At 39.2% G+C, this 23,047-nt stretch overlaps 1 protein-coding gene across 1 annotated transcript; it reads right to left on the minus strand.

Moving 5' to 3' along the window:
- Nucleotides 1-2,619: 2,619 nt before the first annotated feature.
- On the minus strand, nt 2,620-21,349 carry LOC139142889 (snake venom 5'-nucleotidase-like). The gene is made up of 8 exons (XM_070713071.1): nt 20,623-21,349; nt 13,324-13,540; nt 12,698-12,889; nt 11,663-11,866; nt 9,409-9,660; nt 7,882-8,037; nt 6,421-6,621; nt 2,620-5,745 (listed from the first exon to the last, which is right to left on the minus strand). Exons 1-8 carry the CDS (start codon nt 20,977-20,979, stop codon nt 5,558-5,560), a joined length of 1,767 nt encoding a protein of 588 aa, XP_070569172.1. The 5' UTR covers nt 20,980-21,349; the 3' UTR covers nt 2,620-5,557.
- Nucleotides 21,350-23,047: the final 1,698 nt, after the last annotated feature.

Below are 23,047 nucleotides of genomic sequence, written 5' to 3' on the forward strand. Positions count from 1 at the left end.
CTGATCGTCTCCATGTTATATATTTTATTCAGAATTTTATTTACATCATAACGAAACCACCTCTGACACTAAAACTTTTTCAAAATTGATATTATGTTCGCATTTACCGAGCAGGGTCACTGAGAGAATGAGGTCCCCGTCCAAGTTACAAAGAAATATTTAAATCCTGAATAGTGTTTTTATCATGTTACGATACGATCCAATATGGTAGACTGACTGGTGGTTGTTTGTTCCACATCGCACAAAAAGTTGCCCCAAAAGATTCAGTTATGTCAAGATGCTTTGACAGAAACCATGGAGGTCCCGTATGCCCACACACACTTGAACCTTTCAGTTTAACAAAGAATGAACTGGGACAAATTCTGTCTGATCAGTCTTTTCTTTTCAAGTTACCTGTGCAAGGATTTGGTTGTATGATCAAGAAAAAAAGAAATATGATACTTGATGTCATAAATAGGGAAGTGAAATGCTGCCCTCTACAGACTGAGCAGTACAGCAAATTTTCTGGTCCATACAAACAAAATGTGCTGCTCATTTGACCTTTGGATACAGAACAACTATGAATTGTCCTCCATTTTGGATGTGAACTTTGATGCCGGAGGGTACATATAGAAGCTTGTAGAATGATACAGCCTGACTTGCCAACAGTAGATTAACTTGAAAGTCAAGTTCAAGAAACAAGCAGCATCTGTTTCATTGTAAACATTCCTATCTGAATTCAGATTTCGAAGTCAATGTAATGCCTTCACTTTCAAATTATTATCCAATGGTCAATTGAATTTTTAAAAATCTCTTCATACAACTTCAATAAAGTTATTATAACATGATATTTCTAATTGTATGTAAAAAAACCTGAGTAAGTTAACTTGATACATCAGATAATGAGGTTGAAAAACTTGAATTTTTATCAGTGCTCAATGAGTAATATGTGGGCACAAGGATTTTTGTAGTGTCTTTCCTGTATTACATGAATGAAATTTCTGTATCTGGTCTATTGGAGCTGATAGATTATGTGCAAATTTAATTTGGATAAAATTCAGTCAGATAGGGACTCCTTAGAGGCCCTTTAACCTACTTGTGCGGGAGGGACATATCAACAGTAAATGGATATGCACACTCTGACTGAGAAGAGATTGTCTCACGTCCCCAGTGCGCTGGGAGTGTGGAGAACACAGTGTGAGAACAATTTGTTCTCACACTCTGTATTGTTGCGCGACCGAACACCTCGTATGTGAAACGTATGTTGATTGGTCAATTCTTCTCGGCGCCTAGTTCTCTGTACGAATTATTTGACGAATAGAACATCGCGTAATGTACAACTGGCACTATAGGGGACAGACGACTGAACCGCAGAGTGAACAGGTTGTTCTAGATTTGAGTACGGTCAGCGCGGCGTCGGCAACAAATACACGGAGGATGACCGCTTTTATGTTGTAACGGCAGAATTCAGGCCATTACAAACCTATCGGCTATTTACGCTCGTCGACATATTTTCTGGGGAGGAATGACTTGACAGCGATACAGTTAGCGAAAGACTTCGATGAGCGAGCCATTTGCACACGAGGCTGTAGCACTAGCAGACGACAGCTTTCACGCAATGTCATCAACAGATGGCCACCAGAGCTGTTTCGCAACATTTTCCTCAGATGGCCTGGAGAATTTTGTGGCTGACCAACAAAACAAAATTGCCATATCGGTAATATACATGTTAACGTGTTTGATATGCTCATCAATGAACGGAACTTCATTTTTCTTTGCGGAATGATACAAATGAAACAAGTGCAATCGTGTGCTGGTTTTTGATAGTATAAACCTACCACAATAAAATGCAATTTTCTAAAGATATTGGAGGGACGTGAGAAAAATAATCCCACACCCCAATGGCTTGGGATGGAATGTCTCACACTCGTTGGGGAATTCTGTCTCACACTCGCCTTCGGCTCGTGTGAGACAGAATTCCCCAACTCGTGTGAGACATTCCATCCCAACCCGTTGGGGTGTGGGATTCTATTAGTCATTGAGCTTGACATGGTAAGACTGCATTCTCAAAGCCAGTGATATCTTCTGCATGGACAAACCACTTTTGTTGAGATGCTCATATTTTGATGGAACTTTTTGTCAATTTTTGACCCAGATTGAGTGAGATGAGATAACTGTGTCATAGCTGGTGCAAGGTTGGTTCCATGTCATGGAAAGCTACAAATATTTCTGGTTTTTTTTGTTGATGCTAATACAACATATTTGGCAAGGAGACATCAAACAAGTGATCATAATTTATCAAAATTTTATTCATCTGGCTTTTCCATGATCATTTATCATTTCCCCCCCTCCCCCCCCCAATAAAAATATCTACCTCATTCACTGTTTCAACATAAAAACCATAGCAAGGAAAATTGTGTAAATAGGCCCGTAACTATGTGGTTTACTCAAAAACCATTGTCTTCGACCACATGAAAATATGTGTGTAAGAATTGTTGATAATCTTTCACCTAAAGTAGTGTAAATCTTATCAATTTTCTGCACATTGAACAGTGTACCAAATACTGTGAATGTGGCGAACTGTTTGATCCACACACGTACACCTCATTTTGTCTGCTTGATTTTATTATTTTCTTTTTTAAGTAAAATTATTGAGCAAATAATGAATAATGAGAAGTCAATTATTGTATACAGGATGTGACCTTGGAGGTCAAAGGGAATGACCTTACCTTTGGCATTTTTAGGGGTCACATTTTGATTGTAAATAGCATGTAATAAAATCATGACAAGATAAATTTTAGCGTTTTATTTCAAAATATTTTCAGAATTCTGTTACTGGCATTTATTTGTTTTCTTATATCTTACTATTTTTCTGCTTGTTCCTAGTTAATTTGTCATTTTACAATTGTTAATCTGATGAAATCATCTTATTGGTTACTTCCAAGTCATGTGACCTAACATTTGTCTGATTTGAAGCCTGTTAATTGGTCAATCATACAGTGATCATGTGACTTTCAGTCAGCAGCTGGAACTGTGATGTCTAACACTGAAGAATGTTAAAGCCAGAGATTTTATGGTTTTGTTTCTGGGAAGAGCCATTTCCACTTTTTTGTGATTTTTATGTTTTGAAAATTCAAAATATCATACGCAAATACTTTTGCACTATAACATTTCTTGATGCTTAAATTGGTGACCATGTGTTATGATATTATTAAAATTTTATGAAAACAGTATTTAGTGTTTGTTTGTATGCCATAATATAAAATTGCATGACTAGGCATACAGTGCTATAAGAGACATTTTACTGGTTCCTGAAGAAATATATTTTATCACCTCTGCAGTCTTGCCACAAAATCTGGGGAACAACAATTTCTTCTCTCTTGCTTCATCAAAACGTTTGGAGTTGGCTCACCTACACCTCACTCTGTTACAACCTGCCTTTCCAATACACATTTCCTGACAGACATCCCCCGTTCCATTGTTTCTGACTTTTACATTCGTTTCAAAAACTCTGAAAGAGAAACCAAGCTGGTTACAGTGGGAGAGTTAGAACACCTGTGGAACACTGGCCTACATTCTGCTGGTAGAAATCAGAGTATTCTGAGGGTACCTTTCAAGGTGAATAAATACAAACATGCCCCCTAAGATCATAGCTTTACACAGGTCCAGTAATTTTCAGTTTTACAGGAGTCTTCCTTTTATGAATCCACTAGCTTCTCTAGAAAAAACAAATGTACACACATCCTTTTTGTTTAAAATATTACTTTACACTGGCAATGGAAAATCACAAAAATCACCTTTGTAAATTCAAGTAACTGTTTTGTCTTGTGCATACATAAACTTTCCAAGAATAAAATACTTTTTAAATTATTCAACACTATCCTTTTGTTTCTTTTGGTACTATAGAAGATTGTTAATAGGTGGTTTTGTAGTTTTTAGCCATTTCCAAAGCTGTTCTCTCGCAGAGCGGAGATTTTGACTCCTTTCTGAATCCACAAAGTTGTGGTAGAATTGAGGGCGCCCTAACACTAACCCTAACCGCAGATAACAGTTTAAAAAGCTCGCATGTCGCATGTCGTGACGGTCTTCCATAGATATCTGCACATGTTGAGACTGAGTATTTAATAGAATGCTGCTTTCCTACTTCTTTCTGCCAGTGAAAATCCACTTTAAGCTTTTATAGGTAAGATGGAAAGACAACAAATTGTTCCTTGAGATTTTCGTTAAAATTAGCAAATACTTTCACACAGTTTTCATTATTTCAGAGAAATTATATCCAGTCCCCTAACATCAAAGTCAAGGTTACGTCCGCTCAAGCATTAGGCCCACCTAAGAAGTTTAAGGGACAGTAGCTGCTTACCTTATACTTTTTCAGCACTTTCAATTGTAATTTTTCACATTTTTGTGACTTCTCGACAAAAATTTAACTGTTCAACATTCATTTAGTGAAAAAAAAGCCGGACAAGTACACTTCATTACTATCGTTGACATTTGAATTGCTGGACCAATGTGATATGTGTACAGGGAATGCCAGCAAGCTGAATACCAGTCTGGTTCCCTGCCCACTTTCTACCGCTGGCTGCGCTACACTTACGATAAGGGACTTTTTCGTGAGCGTTGCGCAGCCAGTGGGTAGGAAGGGGGCACAGGGAACTAGACCAGTTGAATACTGGTTATTTCCGAATTCCCGGCCTTTGACCTCATTTACCTCAGTACAGATCTATTAAACACTGCCTCAGAGAACCATGGAGTTAAATTCAAAATTGTGGTGGTGAATATAGGTTTAAGCGAGTAGACTATGACGAAACCAGATACAGAAAAAGAGAAAACCAAAGGGCGGAGCTACATAACCTATTATCAGCAAATGTGTTCTTGTATCATTACAAAATGAATAAATCCATTGAAGACAATATTTATTCTTTGTTTCTCGTCAATAACAGTCGTATATTTACTAAACATTCATTGTCTTAAAATTATTGAGTAAGATTCAACGAGATACTTAAAAAAACATTGCCTCGCCAGTTCCGTTGTTTTTCAGGAAAAATCGGAGGAACAACGTTTTTTGTCTGACCTTAATGTCTTCCCTCTTCCAATGTCAGGGTTCAAATGATCGATAGAAGGCCAGAAAGAAATATTGAGGTAGAATGTGTCTCGGAAACAGATATCGGACTCTCAAATTTTGCAATACTTTTTCTGGTTTGTGCTTTGATACATTTTGAAAGAATTCTCCATTTTGGCGATTCTGTTTGAAAATATCTTCGATTTGAAATATTTCAAGTGAAAAATCACTGCTGTGCTCAGATAATTAGTGTAATTTATCATGACATCTGTCACTTGTCAAATTATTTATTGTAGCACGGTTACCAAAAAGGAGACCGTAATTTGCAGTTTATAGTCTGAGTTACGAGGTTAATGTTTGAACAAAATAAACAGCGGGTGACCGGACTGCCCCAGTTTGGCGATAGCAGTCTTTCAGCAACACATGAACATGTGGACTTCATCTGCCATTCACATTGGAATGGTTATCAGTCATTTTTATGGTGCTTGCGGTGGGATTCAACGTGGCATCAGTTGTCTGTCACCAGAGGTCACCACAAATAAACACGAGAAATGCAACAAACAAAATCATGAAGTGGATTGTAGGTATCCGAGCAGATCCGACGGCACACTCGTCCTTTTTCACGAACTGTATCCGATTCTCAACTTTGTCAAAGAGCGGCGATACTTGGCTAATGTATTCCATGATAGTTTCTGAATCCAAGTTACCTGGTGGTAGAAAGGTAACAGTCATGTATGTATATATATATATATATATATATATATATATATATATATATATATATATATATATATATATATATATATATATATATATATATATATATATATATGAACTTGTACTTGTCACTCTACAGGATGTTTCATGCGCTAAGCAATCATCAGGAGAATATATATATATATATATATATATATATATAAATATATATATATATATATATATATATATATATATATATATATATATATATATATATATATATATATATTACAAGTATAACTTCAGGTCAGCTCTAAATTGATCTGCACTACATCGATCGAGCAAAGTGTAGGGAATTATTTACAGCGCGGTAAAATGTAAAATACGACGGGAAAGTTTCCAAAATCAATAAAAGTCACCGTTTACTGTTCTGTTCTCGTATGCTGTTGTACATTTTAAAATGTGGCTAAACGCTTTCTGAGTTGTTGAATGGGATGGAAGGATCACATTGATAAGCAAATGACACTTTTATCTCATAACGTGGAATTATCCCGGCCCTGGTACAGCCTCTGACAGTATTTTCTCTGCTATCACAACAGGGACTATGACGGACCGCATCGAAAAGTGGAAACCTACTTTGTCATTATTTGATTATCTGGGTGGCTCACGCTTGATAACCTTACCGCTTTCATGGAGCAATTTGTTATCGCTTATCATGGTGTAGCCGTCACCACCATTGGCGATGAAGTTTGACGTGATTAGGGTGTACACTTTGTCGACGTCCAGGGGTTGAAATTCTGGCATGAGACACTCGGTGCACAGGACTTCGGCCTCAACCACCCGACTACCACTCGGTTCGTCTACATCATACTTCACATGTATGCCTGCAAAATGTTTTTGAGAGGAAATCATGTCACAAAGAGGGTCTTGGGCACAGGCGCTCGGAAAGATCAGTGTATAAGTAGAAAGGACCTTTTTGCGTATACCATATTGAGCACTTCGAGAGCCTGTGGTCTGGGTTTGCCAGCATTGTGACGAAGTCGACCGATTTCAACACATTCAATAGAAAGTATCCGTTTCTCATGATGTAGCCTTGGAATCAGTGGTATAGTTATGTTGGGAAATTTCATTCAAATTTGGTTTTAGGGTCTTTGAGCAAGGTAATAGATAAATTTGGCAAAGTTTTGCAAGTCTTTGCTTACATGCTGAATAACTGTTCAAGGTAAACAGGTTTTAAAAAAGGAGTCTGGTTTCCGGAACGACGTTTATTTTTATAGAGCTCGTATCCCAAACAGTTTAAAATTATTTTATCAACAACGAGCAGGGTAACCAATAAGCACGCCTGACCAATAAATATTACGGATAGATCAGAGCCTAACGTTGAAAAGTCGCTTTTTAAAAGTGAGGGGTTCCTCGGAAATGCGCCTGTGCGACTTTTTGTAAACAAACAATCTATTTTATGCACGATATCTAGATGTATAACGTCAAAATAGCTGCATCACTTAAATTTTACATGAACGTTAATATGAACGTGTTAAATTCATCAATCGCCAAATCGATATACCTTAGCTACAGTGTTTACGTTGGTCGTATGGGTCCCATACATAGCACAGTTCCGACGAACCCTCCCTTCTTTTGGATCACACAAAAAACCGCGTTCCTAAAAATAGATCTAGTCCAACTACAACCATTGAAGTAATTTGGAAAAGGAGGATGCACAAAAGACTTGAGAAAGTTGGTATAAGATGATTTTTATTCCTTTTCACATTTTCTTAGTCTTACTTGCAGTCACTCATAGATTTTGTTTCATCACCAATTTAACTCTGAAGTCAATTTCTTTGTCGGGATTCCGAAGAATTTGTTTTTTACTAGGTTCAATTTTCATTTCCTTTTGTGTTCAGTATTTTTTAGTTTTAACGCCGAGGGCGGCAATTTGTGTATTGACGAAAACGTCATTTTGAATTTTACATAAAGATCGTCGAAGATTAAAAACACTGATTCATCATCACTTCATATCTATTCACACACACACACACACACACACACACACACACACACACACACACGAAAACCGAATAGACAAACCAAGGAAAAAGTTCTTTTACTGCGAAAGTAGTGCAAGTGCATGTTGCGAAGGACCTCACCAGAAATCTGAAGAAACTCTCCTGCTTGGACCAGTGGACTGTAACGAGACACGGAATGCTCCAAACTCTCAAGTAAGTGTTCCCCCTTCAGCTGGACTATGTCCACGGTATTCCCAAACGGCAAAACCGTCACAACATCCTCCACTGTTATATCACCTGTTAAGTCAATGACGTAACGAAAATGCTTTATACTGTCATGCGCAAATGTTCAAAATTGAAAAAAAAATGTACCGAGGAAGAGAGAGGTATGTTTTTACAATCCTTTGCGGTTTGGGATGAAAGATTTTTGTAGAACTTGCACCAGATAAGTCAAAATTATGATAAGTGTTGGTTCTATCCAGAACAGAGGGCAGTGAATTTAAATATTGTCTTTGAGTTGGTGAAAAGTGAACTATACGATCAGATGGAAGATACTAATCCCGGGGTACTCCCTCAGAAAGTTGTTTGGAAATGTGTCGCTTAAATTAGTCACTTTTCACACGCACAAAATTAACATGGATCGGCTTGTTATGTGGTAAAACCCTAAACATAGGCCGATAACATACATAGGAAATGTCCACATGCTTTAGGAAAACCTTCCCATGATGCCATAGAATAACGGTAAATTACCTGAAGATATTCTCCAAATTTGAAGAAGGCGATAACAATGGGTCAATTTCTTGAGTATACATGGGTAGATGTTTTTAACTTGGGTGGCACAACCCTGTATAAAAATATTGGGAGAACCCCCTCCCCGCCAACCCCCCTCATATCAGTATGAACAGCAAGGGTTACTTCCTTTCGTCAATACTGAAGAAAGACGAAATTGGCAGAACCGAGAACTTACGATCTATCGCTCGGTGCGGCGTCCGAAACTTTGTGATTGACATTTCGGACCTACAGTTATATTATTTTAATGAGCATTATTGCGGCTAGAGAAACCGGATACGCTGATTATATACTGGCGGCAACGGTATGTAAATGGAGCGATACTATGCCTAATGCTACAGTATGATCATTACTTCACTGACTGCATTTATGCATTTCTGTTGGTGTTTATTCCAGTACGGGCATCATGTGAACAGAGCATTGGGACTCTCAGATTTATACAACTCTTTTCTGATCTCCCACTTTTGGGGACGGGGGGGGGGGGGGGAAGGCGCCTTTTAAGATAAATGCACCTCGTCATAACTTTTTTTTCAAAAATCGAAAATTTATTTTTCCTATACAGGGATGAAGTCCAATGTCAGCTATTTTTTTCTCTTATACCAAACTTTGCTCGGTGATCCCTGATTTTTATTACTAATCTCGTTAAGGGAATAATTGAAAGTTTTATTAAGGAAAGTTTGAGCAAGTTTAAGTCTTTCACTTTCGAGACGGCCATTTTTATTTATCGCAGCCAAATTATTAATTTTCACTTGCTCTCACCTTCAACCAGCGCGCCGCCAAAACATGGTCGCTGATGACGACTTGTCATTTGTATGACGCGCCCCTTTTACCAAATATGGTCATACGCAAACTTACGGTGGTCGAATAACTTTAACTCACCCTGTGTAATGGACGCACGTATACCACCGCCATTCCAAATCGCTATGGCAACGTGATTCCACTTCACGTCGTCAGGTGCTCTGATATTTTGATGGAGCATGCCATCTGTTATCATATTTCCCATGTTACACTCCTGCGTTCTGCACACCGCCCTCTCTCCTTGCAGAAACACGTTGGTTCTTCCAATAACCTCGTTCTGGAAGTCAATCAACGGTTCCCTCCATTTTTCGATTTCTGCTAATGTGTCTGGATCTTAAATGATAAGAATACGATCCAAAAAGGCGAAGAAGATTAATATTCAGCACTTGATTATTTGAAAACTAAAGGTTAACCCGGTGATAGAAAAACAAATGTATGTATTTGATCTGCAGGAGTTAAAGAGTTTTCAAAAAAGGGACATAACAACAAAATAATTCCGTTTAAGCCATATATTTCATCGTGCATATTTTTCCTTTAGGAAATGTGCCTATAGCTATTTTGCGGTCATTGAATCAGAGACTGACTGATATAACTTTCTCGCCGACATCCTGATTACTTCATTGCCCAGTGTTTGGGATGAACAAAATGTTGATTGATTGAAATATATAGGAATATAGGCACGAACATTTTCAGCCAAGCGATGAAAGTCCCCGGATGTTCGAGCAGCCATGTTCGTCAATAAAATATCAAAGTTGCCATTTTCACTGAAATTTTCGCTGACATAAATTCCCTATTCACGTAAATATGAAAAACAGCAGAAAAAACACACCCTGAGGCCCTTGTTTCCGTGCTTTACAGCTCTAGCTTTAGAAGATTACAATATACTTCCGAAATATTAGATTATTTGAACTTTGTGGGCACACTCATCTTAATTAATATTCATAAACACGAACTTTACAGATCTCGTTGGATCTTGCCGGACGGTACTCAAAGTTCTTTGTGATGTAATATAGTCCACCACATGTTGCTACGGAGTCATTTCACAGAGGAAGACAGCCGTTCTTGCATCGACGTCATTGCCGAAAAAATATCAAAATGCATTGTCGTAGTTTTTACGGTCGACATTTCGCCCAAGATAGTATACAAACGGCATCTTTATAGTATATACAGAGTGGGATATGTAAAAGCATCTTTTTAAGGTTATACGAAACAATACCTTTCTTGCTCAAGAAATTCTTACTGAGCATGCGTATCCACTTCCTACTGGACTGCCACTGCAGGGTGATAAACCAGGGGCACGTTACAATGTAAATTGCCCACTAAAGGACCCCAACACTCTAGCTACCATAGCTGCTACCGTACATTAAAGAGGCACTCCCACTTGGTAACATTTTTAAAACACGTTTTTTCAATGCCAACGGTCGATATTTGACGTGGCGACTGCACGCGCATTGCGAGATATCGATAAAAATATGTCATTTCCCGAGCGTATTTTTCACATCCCGACGTTTTACGATCGTTTTTGATTTTGACCCGAAATCCCCCGAACGTTTGTTGTTGTACTGATTGACGATATTATAGGGAGTCTATAATAAGTTCGAACGACGTAATGAATTTACTTCCCACTGCAAAGACTTTACATACAGCATTATGCCTTTGCCTCAGGTAAGTTTTTTCAAACTTCTCCTTAGTTTTTGTCGTTTTCATTATTGTAAATAGGTTGTATTATATTTTTAACCAATACCACATAAACATTAGTTTTTACGTGTTAAATATTAGCCGCCTCCGATGACTACATTTTGTCGTCTGCCACACAGTACGTGTGGTTCGCCGCGCGCGTGGTATGCGTCTATGCATACCACGCAGCGGCGCTATGTATCAATCGCACGTAACTGTGCTAGTCACATATGCGAATATTCTGGTGGTATCAGCAAAATTGTTTTTCGTTTTTTCGCCAAGTCAGTAAGACTCAGCTTTCCCCCACGGGGCATGACCGATCACCGACGTGAGTGGTACTGTGGCGTACAGCAGCGTCAGCGTAGACTCGTACTCCATAACTTAGTTGACAATGCCCTCAGTGCCGAACGTCCGATGTTCGGAAGCTGAATTTAGGTGGGCCACCGGAATTCAAACTTTCACTTTTTTGAAGACAGGTTTTTATCGATATCTCGCGATCCGCGCGTAGTCGCCACGTCAAATATCGACCGTTGGCATTAAAAATGTGTTTTAAAAATGTTACCAAGTGGGAGTGCCTCTTTAAAGTGGAGTCTCAGAATACACACTGATGATAATATTCTACGTACTCTTCAACAGAAAGCACGTTCCATAAACATACCTTGGGCAGTACTGTTGTCTAACAGGATTGGATTACCGTCATAGCCGATGACGTCACCATCGTCGTCGAAAACCACCTGTAGCTCTCCGAGGTACTTTCCGTACGCATACGATTGTGCGACCAACACCGTTAAAGAGGGGTCATGGGAAGGGTTGACGACGAGAGGGTATTCGCCTATTGGATCTTCAATTGACGGCGGATCGCCTTTGAAATATCAATAAGAGAAAAAACATTCGGAGAGCTGAGCAGACCAGCGTAACATGCGGGAACAGTTACTGTGATCTCTAGAAACTGTAAAACTCTACGAGTGCTTGGGGCTAGTGAGAGCGTTTTTCAGAATCATTCCGCTCAAGATAGAAAAACAAGAGTTCTGTCAGATTATGATTTATAAAACTTGTCCTCAGGGATTTAGCTGAAAGTTCACCAAAACATGTCAGTAAATGCCCTACATTTATTTCTCCTAATCTCAGTAAACTACAAAAAGCGATTTATTTTTCTAATGAAAATCGACTCCGCTCTCAGCATCGAAAACCATGTAAAACCTTTGCTCTGCTTGGCCCTGGAAAATTTTGAACCACTCGGCTTTGACGTCTTAAGGTAGAATGCGCCTCGGGGGACAGATATTTGGACTCTCAAACTTTTCCTATTATTTTCTGATCCACCACTTATGGGGGTTCATCTTAAAGCTGTTGGTGAGATAAAAGTTTTCATTGTCTTAGTTTTTTGAAAATCGAAAAAAATATTTTTCTCCATAGAGTTAACACAGGGATGGCGGCCTTTTTAATTTATCGGTAACTTTCGATTAATTTGTTTCTCTACGACCAAAATTTGCACGGTGACCCCGAGTTTTATGCTTTATTTTGAAAGGGAGTGGTTGAAAGATTCCTTGAGGAAAGTTTGAACAAAAGTTTAAGTCTTTCACTTTCGAGGCGCATACTACCTAAAGGATAAAGTACACAAACCATTCTTCAAAATGTCGGTGACAGATGCATAATTTGCAACATCCCTCCCGGTTGAGTCACTATTTTTTCTTACCCGTGTACAAAAACGTGTTAGAATGACCGCCGATAACAACATCCACTCCTTGTACTTTATCCGCAATCTCCAAGTCCACTTCAATCCCAGAGTGCCCGAGGGCAATGAACTTTGTTATGGAAGGATCATTGTTTTTCAGTCGATCCAATTCAGCTTGGATCGATTCTATTTCATCTTTGAATTCCAACTTTCCTGGTAAATAAATATGACAATCGGTTCATATAGCATAATATTGTATCTAAAGATTGCATATTCTGTATTGTTCTGCAGCTTATGCAATCTAAACGAAATCATGAAAGAATGAATGAAAGAATTAATAAATAAATTATATAAATACACGTAAATCAATAATGGCGTATAGGACCGCTCTTTTTACCTGTATTACAATGAAGGTCGTTGATTTTCGGTTTGTTTGATGAACCTGCATAATGATATTGTTTTTTGTTTTAAAATACTTGAAAAAGGCGAGCAAAATAATTGACGATTAAAATGCTCGACACATTTTAGAAATATTTCCTCGTAGTAAATAGACTACCTCTGCTGGTCTAACATTTGTGGCAGTCCAGAAATCACAGCCTAGCTAATTACTGGATTGTAAACAACTCTACTATTGGTTCTTTCTTCACCTGGCGAGGAGATCATTGGCGTAGTCACGGTGGTGTAGCCAATCACAGCGATCTTCTCTCCGCCGACGTCATCAAAGACCCATGAGTCCGTGTATTTGCCCTGAATACTTGGCTCCTCGGTGTCGTCGATGTTTGAACTGATGACTGGGAACGTGACGTTGTCCAAGAACGGGACAATTCCTTCGATATTGTTGTCAAATTCATGGTTCCCCAATGCCTAGAATGACATTACAACACCAATTTAAGATCAGGCAATAGTGTTTATACTATAAAGATGCAACATATTAACTTTATATTCTGAATAGTGTGGAATATGGCATTATTATCTTCTAAAGTGCATATTTGGTATTTCGTATTTAAAGGTTGAATGCGCCTTAAGAACAGATAATCAGACTGTCAAATTTTTACGATATTTTTTCTGATCTACCACCAATGTTGATTCATTTTGAAGCTCATGGAGTAGTTTTTCACTACCTAATTTTAGGAGAAAATAAAAATAAATTAATATTTTCTAATAAACTCAACGTAGGAATGTCGGCCATTTTGAATCCGAATATCGGTGAATCTAAGGTAATTTGTTTCAGTCTGTGGTAACAACTTGAAAATTTGTAGAGTGACCTCAATTTTTTATTATTGATTTTAAGAATGGTTGAAAATTTCCCGGAGGAAAGTTTGAGCAATAGTTCAAGTCTTTCAATTTCGGGGGCGCATATTACTTTAATGAAGGGTAAATCTCGGTGTTACAGTAGGTCCCTAAGAGACTTAACTAATTGTATCCAATCCATGTTTGAAACTATCGTCCCATGTCAGAAGTTTGTTAGTCAGGTTAGTACACGTCTGATTCGAGTTTTTGGCGAAATTCGAGGGCACCAGCCTGTCACTAGTACTGGCCTACGGTTTAGACGGATTGCTCACATGGGGCCGAAAACAATTGCAACCCTTGCTACTTTTGAAAAATGTATTCATATAGCTGTTGGCCCGAATTGTTTTCAATCCTACGATGCATGCCGCGCAAATTTTAAAGCGTAATTGTCAGATTTTGGAACGCGAAAACAAACCCACATCGGAATTTTGACCATGCTCTCTAAAGCACTGATCGATGCGATGGTCGATCCCTGACTGGGATTCCACCTGAGATCCCTTGTCGGATCCCTATCCATCTGACTCCCCTTTGAGCCTAATAAGCCAACTACAGGGTTTTATAAAACAAGGTCATATCCTAGTTCATTGCATCCTGATCGCTATCAAACTGTGATCAAATGACGTCATCTTGATGACACATTCTGCTTGGGGAAAGACGGTGTTATCATGACCCGAGGTCATAGCATTAAGTGTAGCCTCGCGCATTACAAGACGAGCGATTAGCATGCTCTTCTAGGGAACAAACTTTACAGGAAACCTGTTGTTGAAAGTTTGGTTCAATCGGCCTCGCCCTCTCAAGGCAGTCATTGAAAAGTTTTCCACATAAAGACAACACAACAACAGTAGTGCACGTTCAATGACAAAATGTCACGTGCTAAGGGAACTGCCCTAATTTTTTAATTATCGATAAGCTTGTCAACATTCTATTGTGCCGGGTCGGTACGTGATTTACGGCGCTCTAAATAAGCAAGTCATTATTTTTACAGGAACTGAGAAGCCGTATTTGCTGCATCTTTTCGCATTTACTTACTAAAAATGTCATCCAATCTTTGGGGAGATCCTCTGGATTCCTGTTATCAAGTCATCTTATTTTTGAAAAGTAACTATTCTGACTATTTCAATCCTTGGTGATGGCTTTGGTCGATTAAATCCACGTATATATATGCGGCGGCCATATTTGCGTTACAAATCGAAAATCATTTAGTTGTTATAATTCAAGTCGTGCGTTCGTCGCCAATGTTTGAAAAATGTCCTGTGGTAACACTTCGGTAACCATTGTTAGTTCAATTGCATTTGATTCCAAACCGTTTCATCGAAAAAATGCAAAAACTTACAGCCAATGGGACTTTAAATGACGGTTTATCTTTCCAATGCCACGCTGATAAGATACAATGTGCATCGAATATAGGTCGGCATGTATGGTGAACGAATCAAAGAATAGTGCCCAAGCACGCAAGCGCGAAGAATTTTCACAAGTATCCTTTATTCGCAATACATTCCGTGTTAAAATGCTAAATTCGAAAGAGAAAGATTGAAACACTTGCTCAAACTCTCGTCACGGAAAATAAACCAAAGCCATTCTCTTTTATTAGCTAGAACACAATTCTAACCCGTGGCACGAACTTTGAGATCAGGAAAGGAAATTGCCCCTGATAAGGCAAAAGCTACAAAAGTCGAGTATATCCTGAAAATTTGAAACCGTCACTGATATTTTCGATTGTTATTTAAATAATAACACATGAGAGCGAGGGCAAGATCACGATTTATTGCCTGCCCAAGGGATGGTGGTCATGATCGAAATATTGATGATGCCCGAGCCGTAGGCTCGGGCATCATCAATATTTACAATAGCTCTCATGTGTTATCTCATGTGTTATTATTTTTATTACACCGAACAAAATTCTTCGAGTACAGTTCGCCTTTCTGCATGAGCCCGGACCTCAGCGTAAAATGTTGTCAGTGCCAAGTCTCAGGTTGCCGCTGAAAGTTTGCCGATCTCATCGGTGGCGTATCCAAATTTGTTGCTTGCATAGTCGCTGAACACAGAAATTGCATTCCGTGTTGCTATTTTCGTTCGTTTGATGTTTACTTGCATCAAAATATCGTCTAACTGTGCCGGTGACAGCTCTGCATGACGTTTCGCAGCCATAGCTGCCGACTGCAAGTAGGCCTACAAGCGAACGACAATTTGTTACGCGCAGAAAGGTTGCGCAGTAAGTAAACTGACGTCATCCATGTAATATCAAATGCAGAGGGCATCATCACGTTCGCAGAGGGCATCATCATGTTCTTTTACATGTCACGTGAGTCGTGTTTAACCAATGGCAGTGCACGCTGAATGAGCGAGGTGTAATAACATCCGATATTGACCATATAATGTACAAAGTTCATAAAGTAATAAAATCTGATTAACAGGAAGGAATGTAGACTTCGAATTCAAATCCCCGTTATTAATTTGGTCATAGACAGTCTACCGCTCATATACGGGCTGTGATTAGGTCAAAATGCCGATATGGCTGGAAATTTGACGTGTCATTCTGATTCACTCAAAAAGCTTCAATTCATTACTTGCACCCATGAAAGTAACTGCTAATGCCGCTAAAAGTCGCTGATATTGACGAGAGGGGGCTGCAGGATCTTACGAAAGGTGCACGTCCAACCATGTTCTGTAGGAATTTTGGTTGAGTCATCATAAGTAAGCGATTTTTGGCAGAGATATTATGCGTGATGTAGCCTACATTACTCCAGATCTGTCTATTGGAATGTCGTGAGAAATCGAACTCTCAGCTGATTGTGTTTTACATCAAATACGACAGATTTTGTCTAATGCTAATGGTAACTTTGAGGAGAAGCAGCTCTGATATGTTCAGTATTTTATGTATTATATTATTCTGTGTTTCAACAATGCTTTGTTACTTTTCAACTGTACAATAAAACCGGCGTTCCAAGCTCATTGACTTCTCCGAATCGACACCCAGGAGGGGAGGTACTCCCATAGAAGGGGTACTGGTATGTGCCACCCAGGAAATCGGTCACTTCTTCGCGAAAAACCCTAAATATTGGTCGACTCTTCATGTCTGACCAAGGTGTGTTTGTAAGACATTATCCGCAGACACTATCTGCAGATAGGAAGATAAACAAAGAGCCTAGGAGCTTCACGAATATCGTTTAGTTTGGACCGTGGCATGCTTCGGATTAACTACACAGATAACCCACTTTCGTGCAAAGTCTGACTTGTTCCCAGGTAACCGACTGGTACGTTGAACATCTCAGTTACAGACAGTTTAACGAGATCTCGAAATGAACGTCGCGATGGTTCCATGATCTTACCGTGTAAGAATGGCTTAATATGGCTTATTTTGATGTGGAATATTGTCAACTAACCCTAAATTAAAAAAAAAAAGAAAAAGAAAAAAAAGAATAGTTCTCATGCATCTGAATTTGGTTCAATTGTATGCATACCTTGTAGTATCTTATTCCAAAAATAGCACATTGGTAGAACCAATTATCAAAGATAACAAACTCTTGTCGTTTAGCGCGTCATTTTTTGCTCGTTATTTTCTCGTTATCAAGACGTACTTATCAATTGTTATCATAGCGTGTTCTGTTTATTCGGACCCCGCTTTTCTGATTCGGTTGTGTCACAGATCGATTCCTTGGTCGCAAAGGAGTCCCGCAGCTGCATCCATTCTTATCCGGGCAAAAAATGAGAAATTTTCAAATATTTATATTCGCAAATTATTTGGCAATTTAAACATGCTCAGTAAAGGCTTCTAAGAAGCTATATATTAAATTTTAAAAGCTGTCAGACCAGTTAACACGATTGGAACTAATTTGGGATAATTGGATCTTCATATTTTTCAAAGGATGAAATTTATCAAGAGTGTTGGGTGCCCTATAGCTGAATGTTGCATCACTACAAAGTACTCATAAAAACAAGTGTGTAACTTAAAAGAAAAGTGGATGAGTTTAAATTTGCAGATTAAATCGACGCTACATTGGGTAGAATACATAATTTACAAAGGTAACAAACTCTCGGCTTTTATCTCGTAATTAACTCATTAGCAAGGTGTACTTAACATACATCATCATAGCACGTTGGAATCAGTTTACGCGCATGCACATTGCCTTCTGATCCGGTCGCGTCACAAGTTAACTCTGTCAAACAGGACTATCGCAAAGGTATCAAGCAGTGTAAATTCTTATCTGTGAAATGGAGTGGAATAAATTCTGCGACTGGGGGCGATATAATTATTGGGGTATCTCTCCAAACATTCTACAGCAATTAAAAGAGTCAAAACGGATACAGGAACGCCACACTCGTCTGTTCATCTCAATATTTGCTGCATGGTATCAATCTTCTCGATGTGTGATACACAATTTGTATTCCAACAAACGTAAACTTTGAAATTGGACCACCTGCTTGCTTTAGAAACACTTTAAAACGACCTTTGACCCGAGGAGATATACATTAAGGCACACTTTTATGAACTCAAAAACAAAAACAAACAATGACAACCAAAATCCTGTCTCTGATGGTTTACTAATCCGTCTGTAATGTATCTGCTGGTCAGCCTTTGAAGGTCGAAGTGCAGTCAGATGTAAATGACTTACAAGTCTTTTCAAAAGAAAGTTTTATAGGGGACAATATTGTCGTAAATCTTGCCAAGGACATGCCACCTGGGCACTAACGGTGAACCCAACAGTATTCTGCTAGTGTGCAACTTGTAATGACTAATTTTGAACTTGTATTTTAATGTCAATTTCACCGTGTTATTTCAGAAGAGCAGGATTGGGACCATTTTTTCTATTCTTGATCATGAAATTGTTTCTAACTTCCCTTAGTGACTTGTCGTGAAGTCGCTTTGTTGTTGCTGCTTTCGTGCATATAAATTAATATGTCGTTTACAGTGAGTACGTCACCATCTTTCGGCTTTATTTTCATTATTTCATTTCATTTTAGTGACTATTCGTTTTCTTTTGCTCGTTGAACAAAATATTGCCTCGATGACATAATTTACGGTACTTACTAGAAATTATGTCGTCATATATTTACAATGCTATGTGTACACACAAGTAAAGGGGTCAGTTAGAGCTGATGATCGATAATACAACATGTTTTGGTCTGAAGAGCAGCGTAAATCATTTCTCTCATGAAACAAAAATAACCCCCATAATTGAAAAGATAGTGACTTTACATTAGCCCCTTAATATTACAACATCAGTCTGGGAGATCAAGATCAAATTGAGAATCGCTGAGATTCATCAGCTACCCATATCTTAAATTTCCTCATACTGAGCTGAACAGATCACGGTAAAATCATTGACAAGATTAACTCATTTGTGTGAGTTCCTCGACGACATGCATGTAGGCCTACCTTGTCCTTAAGTCTCATATTTTATCGCCTTGCTCTCGACGAGCAAATTAAATGCCATATGGACCTAATGATTTATACACAGACAGGAAAAAAATTATGTGATTTAAGTGAACGAATACATAAGCTTACTTTTACACAAGCAAAGACACACATACAGACAGAGATGTACATACATACATACATACATACATACATACATAACATACATACATATATATAAGACATTGACAGTGACCGTAGAATCATGCAATCCTTCTTTCCGGCAACTGACGAAATAAGAGCGCTTGTCCACCTGTGAGAGAAAGTCGCCGGCGAAGCTGTACTCTGCGCAGTGCAGTCGTTATAATTAATCAATTGTGGAGAACATACACTGTGCATAGGAAGTAATTCAACTGTCTATCTCAATGCTTAGGTGAGCACACTCGTATCGATCCGTTATTATCCGGATAGCAGAACGTATTGCAGGAGTTCTGTTTACATAACTAATAAGGGAACATTCAGTTATTATGGCCCAGGTATATGGTCACAGGTTATCGTAATGTTGCTTGGATAGTCGTTCGAGGCGGGCGGCCGCAGGTCGCCGTTTACTTGGAAAATTTCCCAAGTAAACGGCGACCTGCGGCCGCCCGCCTCGAACGACTATCCAAGCATTGCGGCAAGCAACATTACGATAACCTGTGGGTATGGTAGGCAGATTATTCTAATGCATCAGTCGAACCATGCGGAGAGACCTGTTTCCACTTTCCTGATATGTATATGTACCCCAGAACAAATCTTTCAGCTGGGTGAACATATTAGACAATCAAAAGACCTTTACCCGTCTGTACATTATGAAATATTCATGGCCATCTTTTCAGAGCTCCAGTTTCAGATGAACCTACTCGGATTGTGCAAGCCCAGCCCCGGTCATAGTAAACTGCATGAATTCCCCCTAGTGACTCGTATCCTATCTACTCATGTTGGCCAATATATTTGCACACCCGCTGCTTGCCGGTGTTTTAGCATCATCAAACACGTGCATGCATAACTAGAGGGAAGTGTGATGCACTGATGTTAGACACGTGAAGAAACTGTTCAATAGTAGAAGGAAAGAGCGTCTACTCTTCTCTGACCATGGCATGTGTAGAGTCGTCTTCTGCAGATGGCGCTCAAATTTCCATCTACCTTCACTGGTATTAATTGATGTAATGAACGCTTACTACATACCCGCATTCCATTAAACAGGGTTACTCTATCCCTAATAAAAGACACTAAAATACAACTTCTAGGCTATACTTACCATTACATCATATTCAATTAAGTTCATGAAATGTGCGGTGGCTTTTCCTTTGTAGTAATAGAACCACAGAGTACCTTGATACTGGTCACCTCCATCAAGTAACAATACATTGTCGTCTCGGTTCCTTATCTCCTGTATTTTTGTGGCGCGTCGAGCCACGCCGCCGTAACACTCACCGGCAGCCCTTTCGTCCTCTGAGCAGGCACCCGAGTACACGTCGGTCTCCTCGAACCGAGCATGCACATCATTGGTGTGTAGAATAGTCAGGGAGTAGTCGCCAGTCGCGAACGGTAAAACGAATGCAATTGCTAGTAGCGTACAAGTGAGGACAAAAGTGTCCAGCTTCTTAGAAACCATTGTTGTCTCGTCGGTTGTTCCAAAAATTGTCGGCTGAATCAAGCAAGATTATAGCACGGTCCCACGATGGATCGTGGTTAGAGCTAAAACTGCCTCGCACGTACCTGAACGATACCCTAATCTGAAGGTGTTGTGGTCGGATCAGGAGATAGCAGAACAGAATTGTTGAGTTATCAACCAGCTGGTCTCGCTCAGACAATGGTTAAGCAAAACCATGTACGAGTAACACAAGGCATCACAAACAAAAGAAATGAAGCCACTTGTGTTTCCCTCCACGTGCTTTACACATATACAATGTACTTTCTTTGGCTGGCAGTGTCAGCTCTTACAGAACTGCGCCTCCTCTGTGCCTGACATCCAAAGATAAGAAGCCGATACCGGACTCCCCTATTTATAACTTGGTCAACAAGTGATCAAAAATTACAACCAGTAGCTATCAAACAACCAAACGCAGGCGCAGAAATCACTATGTTGGCGCGAAAATGATAAGCACGCCTACATCATGCAAGAATTAAGTAAATGAGTCAAGTATCCTTATGTTATATTTGCTGTATATATAGTGTGAGTAAGTTACCATAGACAGTAGACACTTCTGTCGTCTATGAAATTATAGGCACACTTTAAGTCTGAATACACTTTGGCACAATTTTGATATCACCCATGGAGGTAGGAAAAGATTTCTATGATATGACACAAAGAGCTTTATACGTCTAGTATAGCCAGGACAGGGTCAATGACGGCTGTTATCGATACATGCGTTGCACTTAATAAGGAGTTTTGTCTTCAAAAGACCTGAGAAAGATATGTGCATTTCGCAAAGTTCTAGAAAGAGAACAAGACTGAGAGGAATGGGTCGCAAAGTTGAAATAATTCAGTGAGACATGAGTTGGTGTAGTTCGGATTTTCAAAAACACTGTACCGATCACTCGGTGACGGGGCAGTTGTCATATGGGTTGCATCTTTACGTTTTGAGAGGGGTAGCCAGTATGTGGATCTGAAGCTCAGTTTTTCACCGCACCGAATTCGATGTATTCTTTAAGAGTGGGTAGAGCATGGCTATCCCCCGAAAATCAACACTGTTGTTACGTTCATGTGAATTCAGTATTTTCGCAGTCACGGGGGCAGATCTTCAAGTTCCATTTTTGTTCACTCTTCAAAGCGGTTTACCCCCTCCCCAGGATCTGATGGTTCATTCCTATAGCAAGGGCAAACAACACGTTTGCCCATGTCCAAAGACCATTCAGAAATTCTGATTTGCATCTACCTGACTCACTTTGGGTTTAGTAGCTATTCATTATACCAATCCATTATAGTGGTTTACTGTCACCTAACTGAGAGCAAACAACACTCACTTACTACAATACCGCCTTACGTGACCTTTGACATCAGATAAGAACTTTGTTCATTCAAGTCAACCCAGACGACCTCTCGTCCTTTTTTGGACATTTGCCAACTTGTGACCATGTGAGTGCGTGTAGTCTTTTAGAAGTTACGTCAGAGTTACCGTAGAGCGAAGTTGGAGAGATAAGCGTGGGTGTACATACACAAGAAAATAAGTTTTAAAAGTAGTAAAATGGTATGTGCGGAGGCAAGTTCTGTAATGCAATATGAGTTATCCATTAATTTCGAGGCAGTTCCGCTTTGAAGATTATCAAAACGGGCCAAAGACACCCGTTTTATGTTTTTGCATGTCAAGACAAATAAACCGCTTTAGTAGAAATCAAATTCAATCCAAATTTCGATGCATGATATGCGAAAGTTGAGAAGATGCCGACCAATACGGATTACACATAATCTGACAAAAACTACATGCATAGGCTGCAACGTTTTCTCTGCAAAAAATCAAATTTTACATCCCTGTTCATTTCCTTCTGACAGGAAGATTTGATCAACACCGTGAACTTGAAATACACTAATATTGCTTTGCGTGAGGATAGCAACAACAGAGACCAGAAAAGCTTACTCACTGATGATAACTTTCGCGGGGTTTCAATATAAAAAGTTGTTATCACAATGGCACCGGAGCCGGTAAAGGGGTTATCAGGGCTCGTCAACGCCGGTGGAAGTA

Source organism: Ptychodera flava, chromosome 10 (assembly GCF_041260155.1).
Source record: "Ptychodera flava strain L36383 chromosome 10, AS_Pfla_20210202, whole genome shotgun sequence".
Lineage (NCBI taxonomy): Eukaryota > Metazoa > Hemichordata > Enteropneusta > Ptychoderidae > Ptychodera > Ptychodera flava.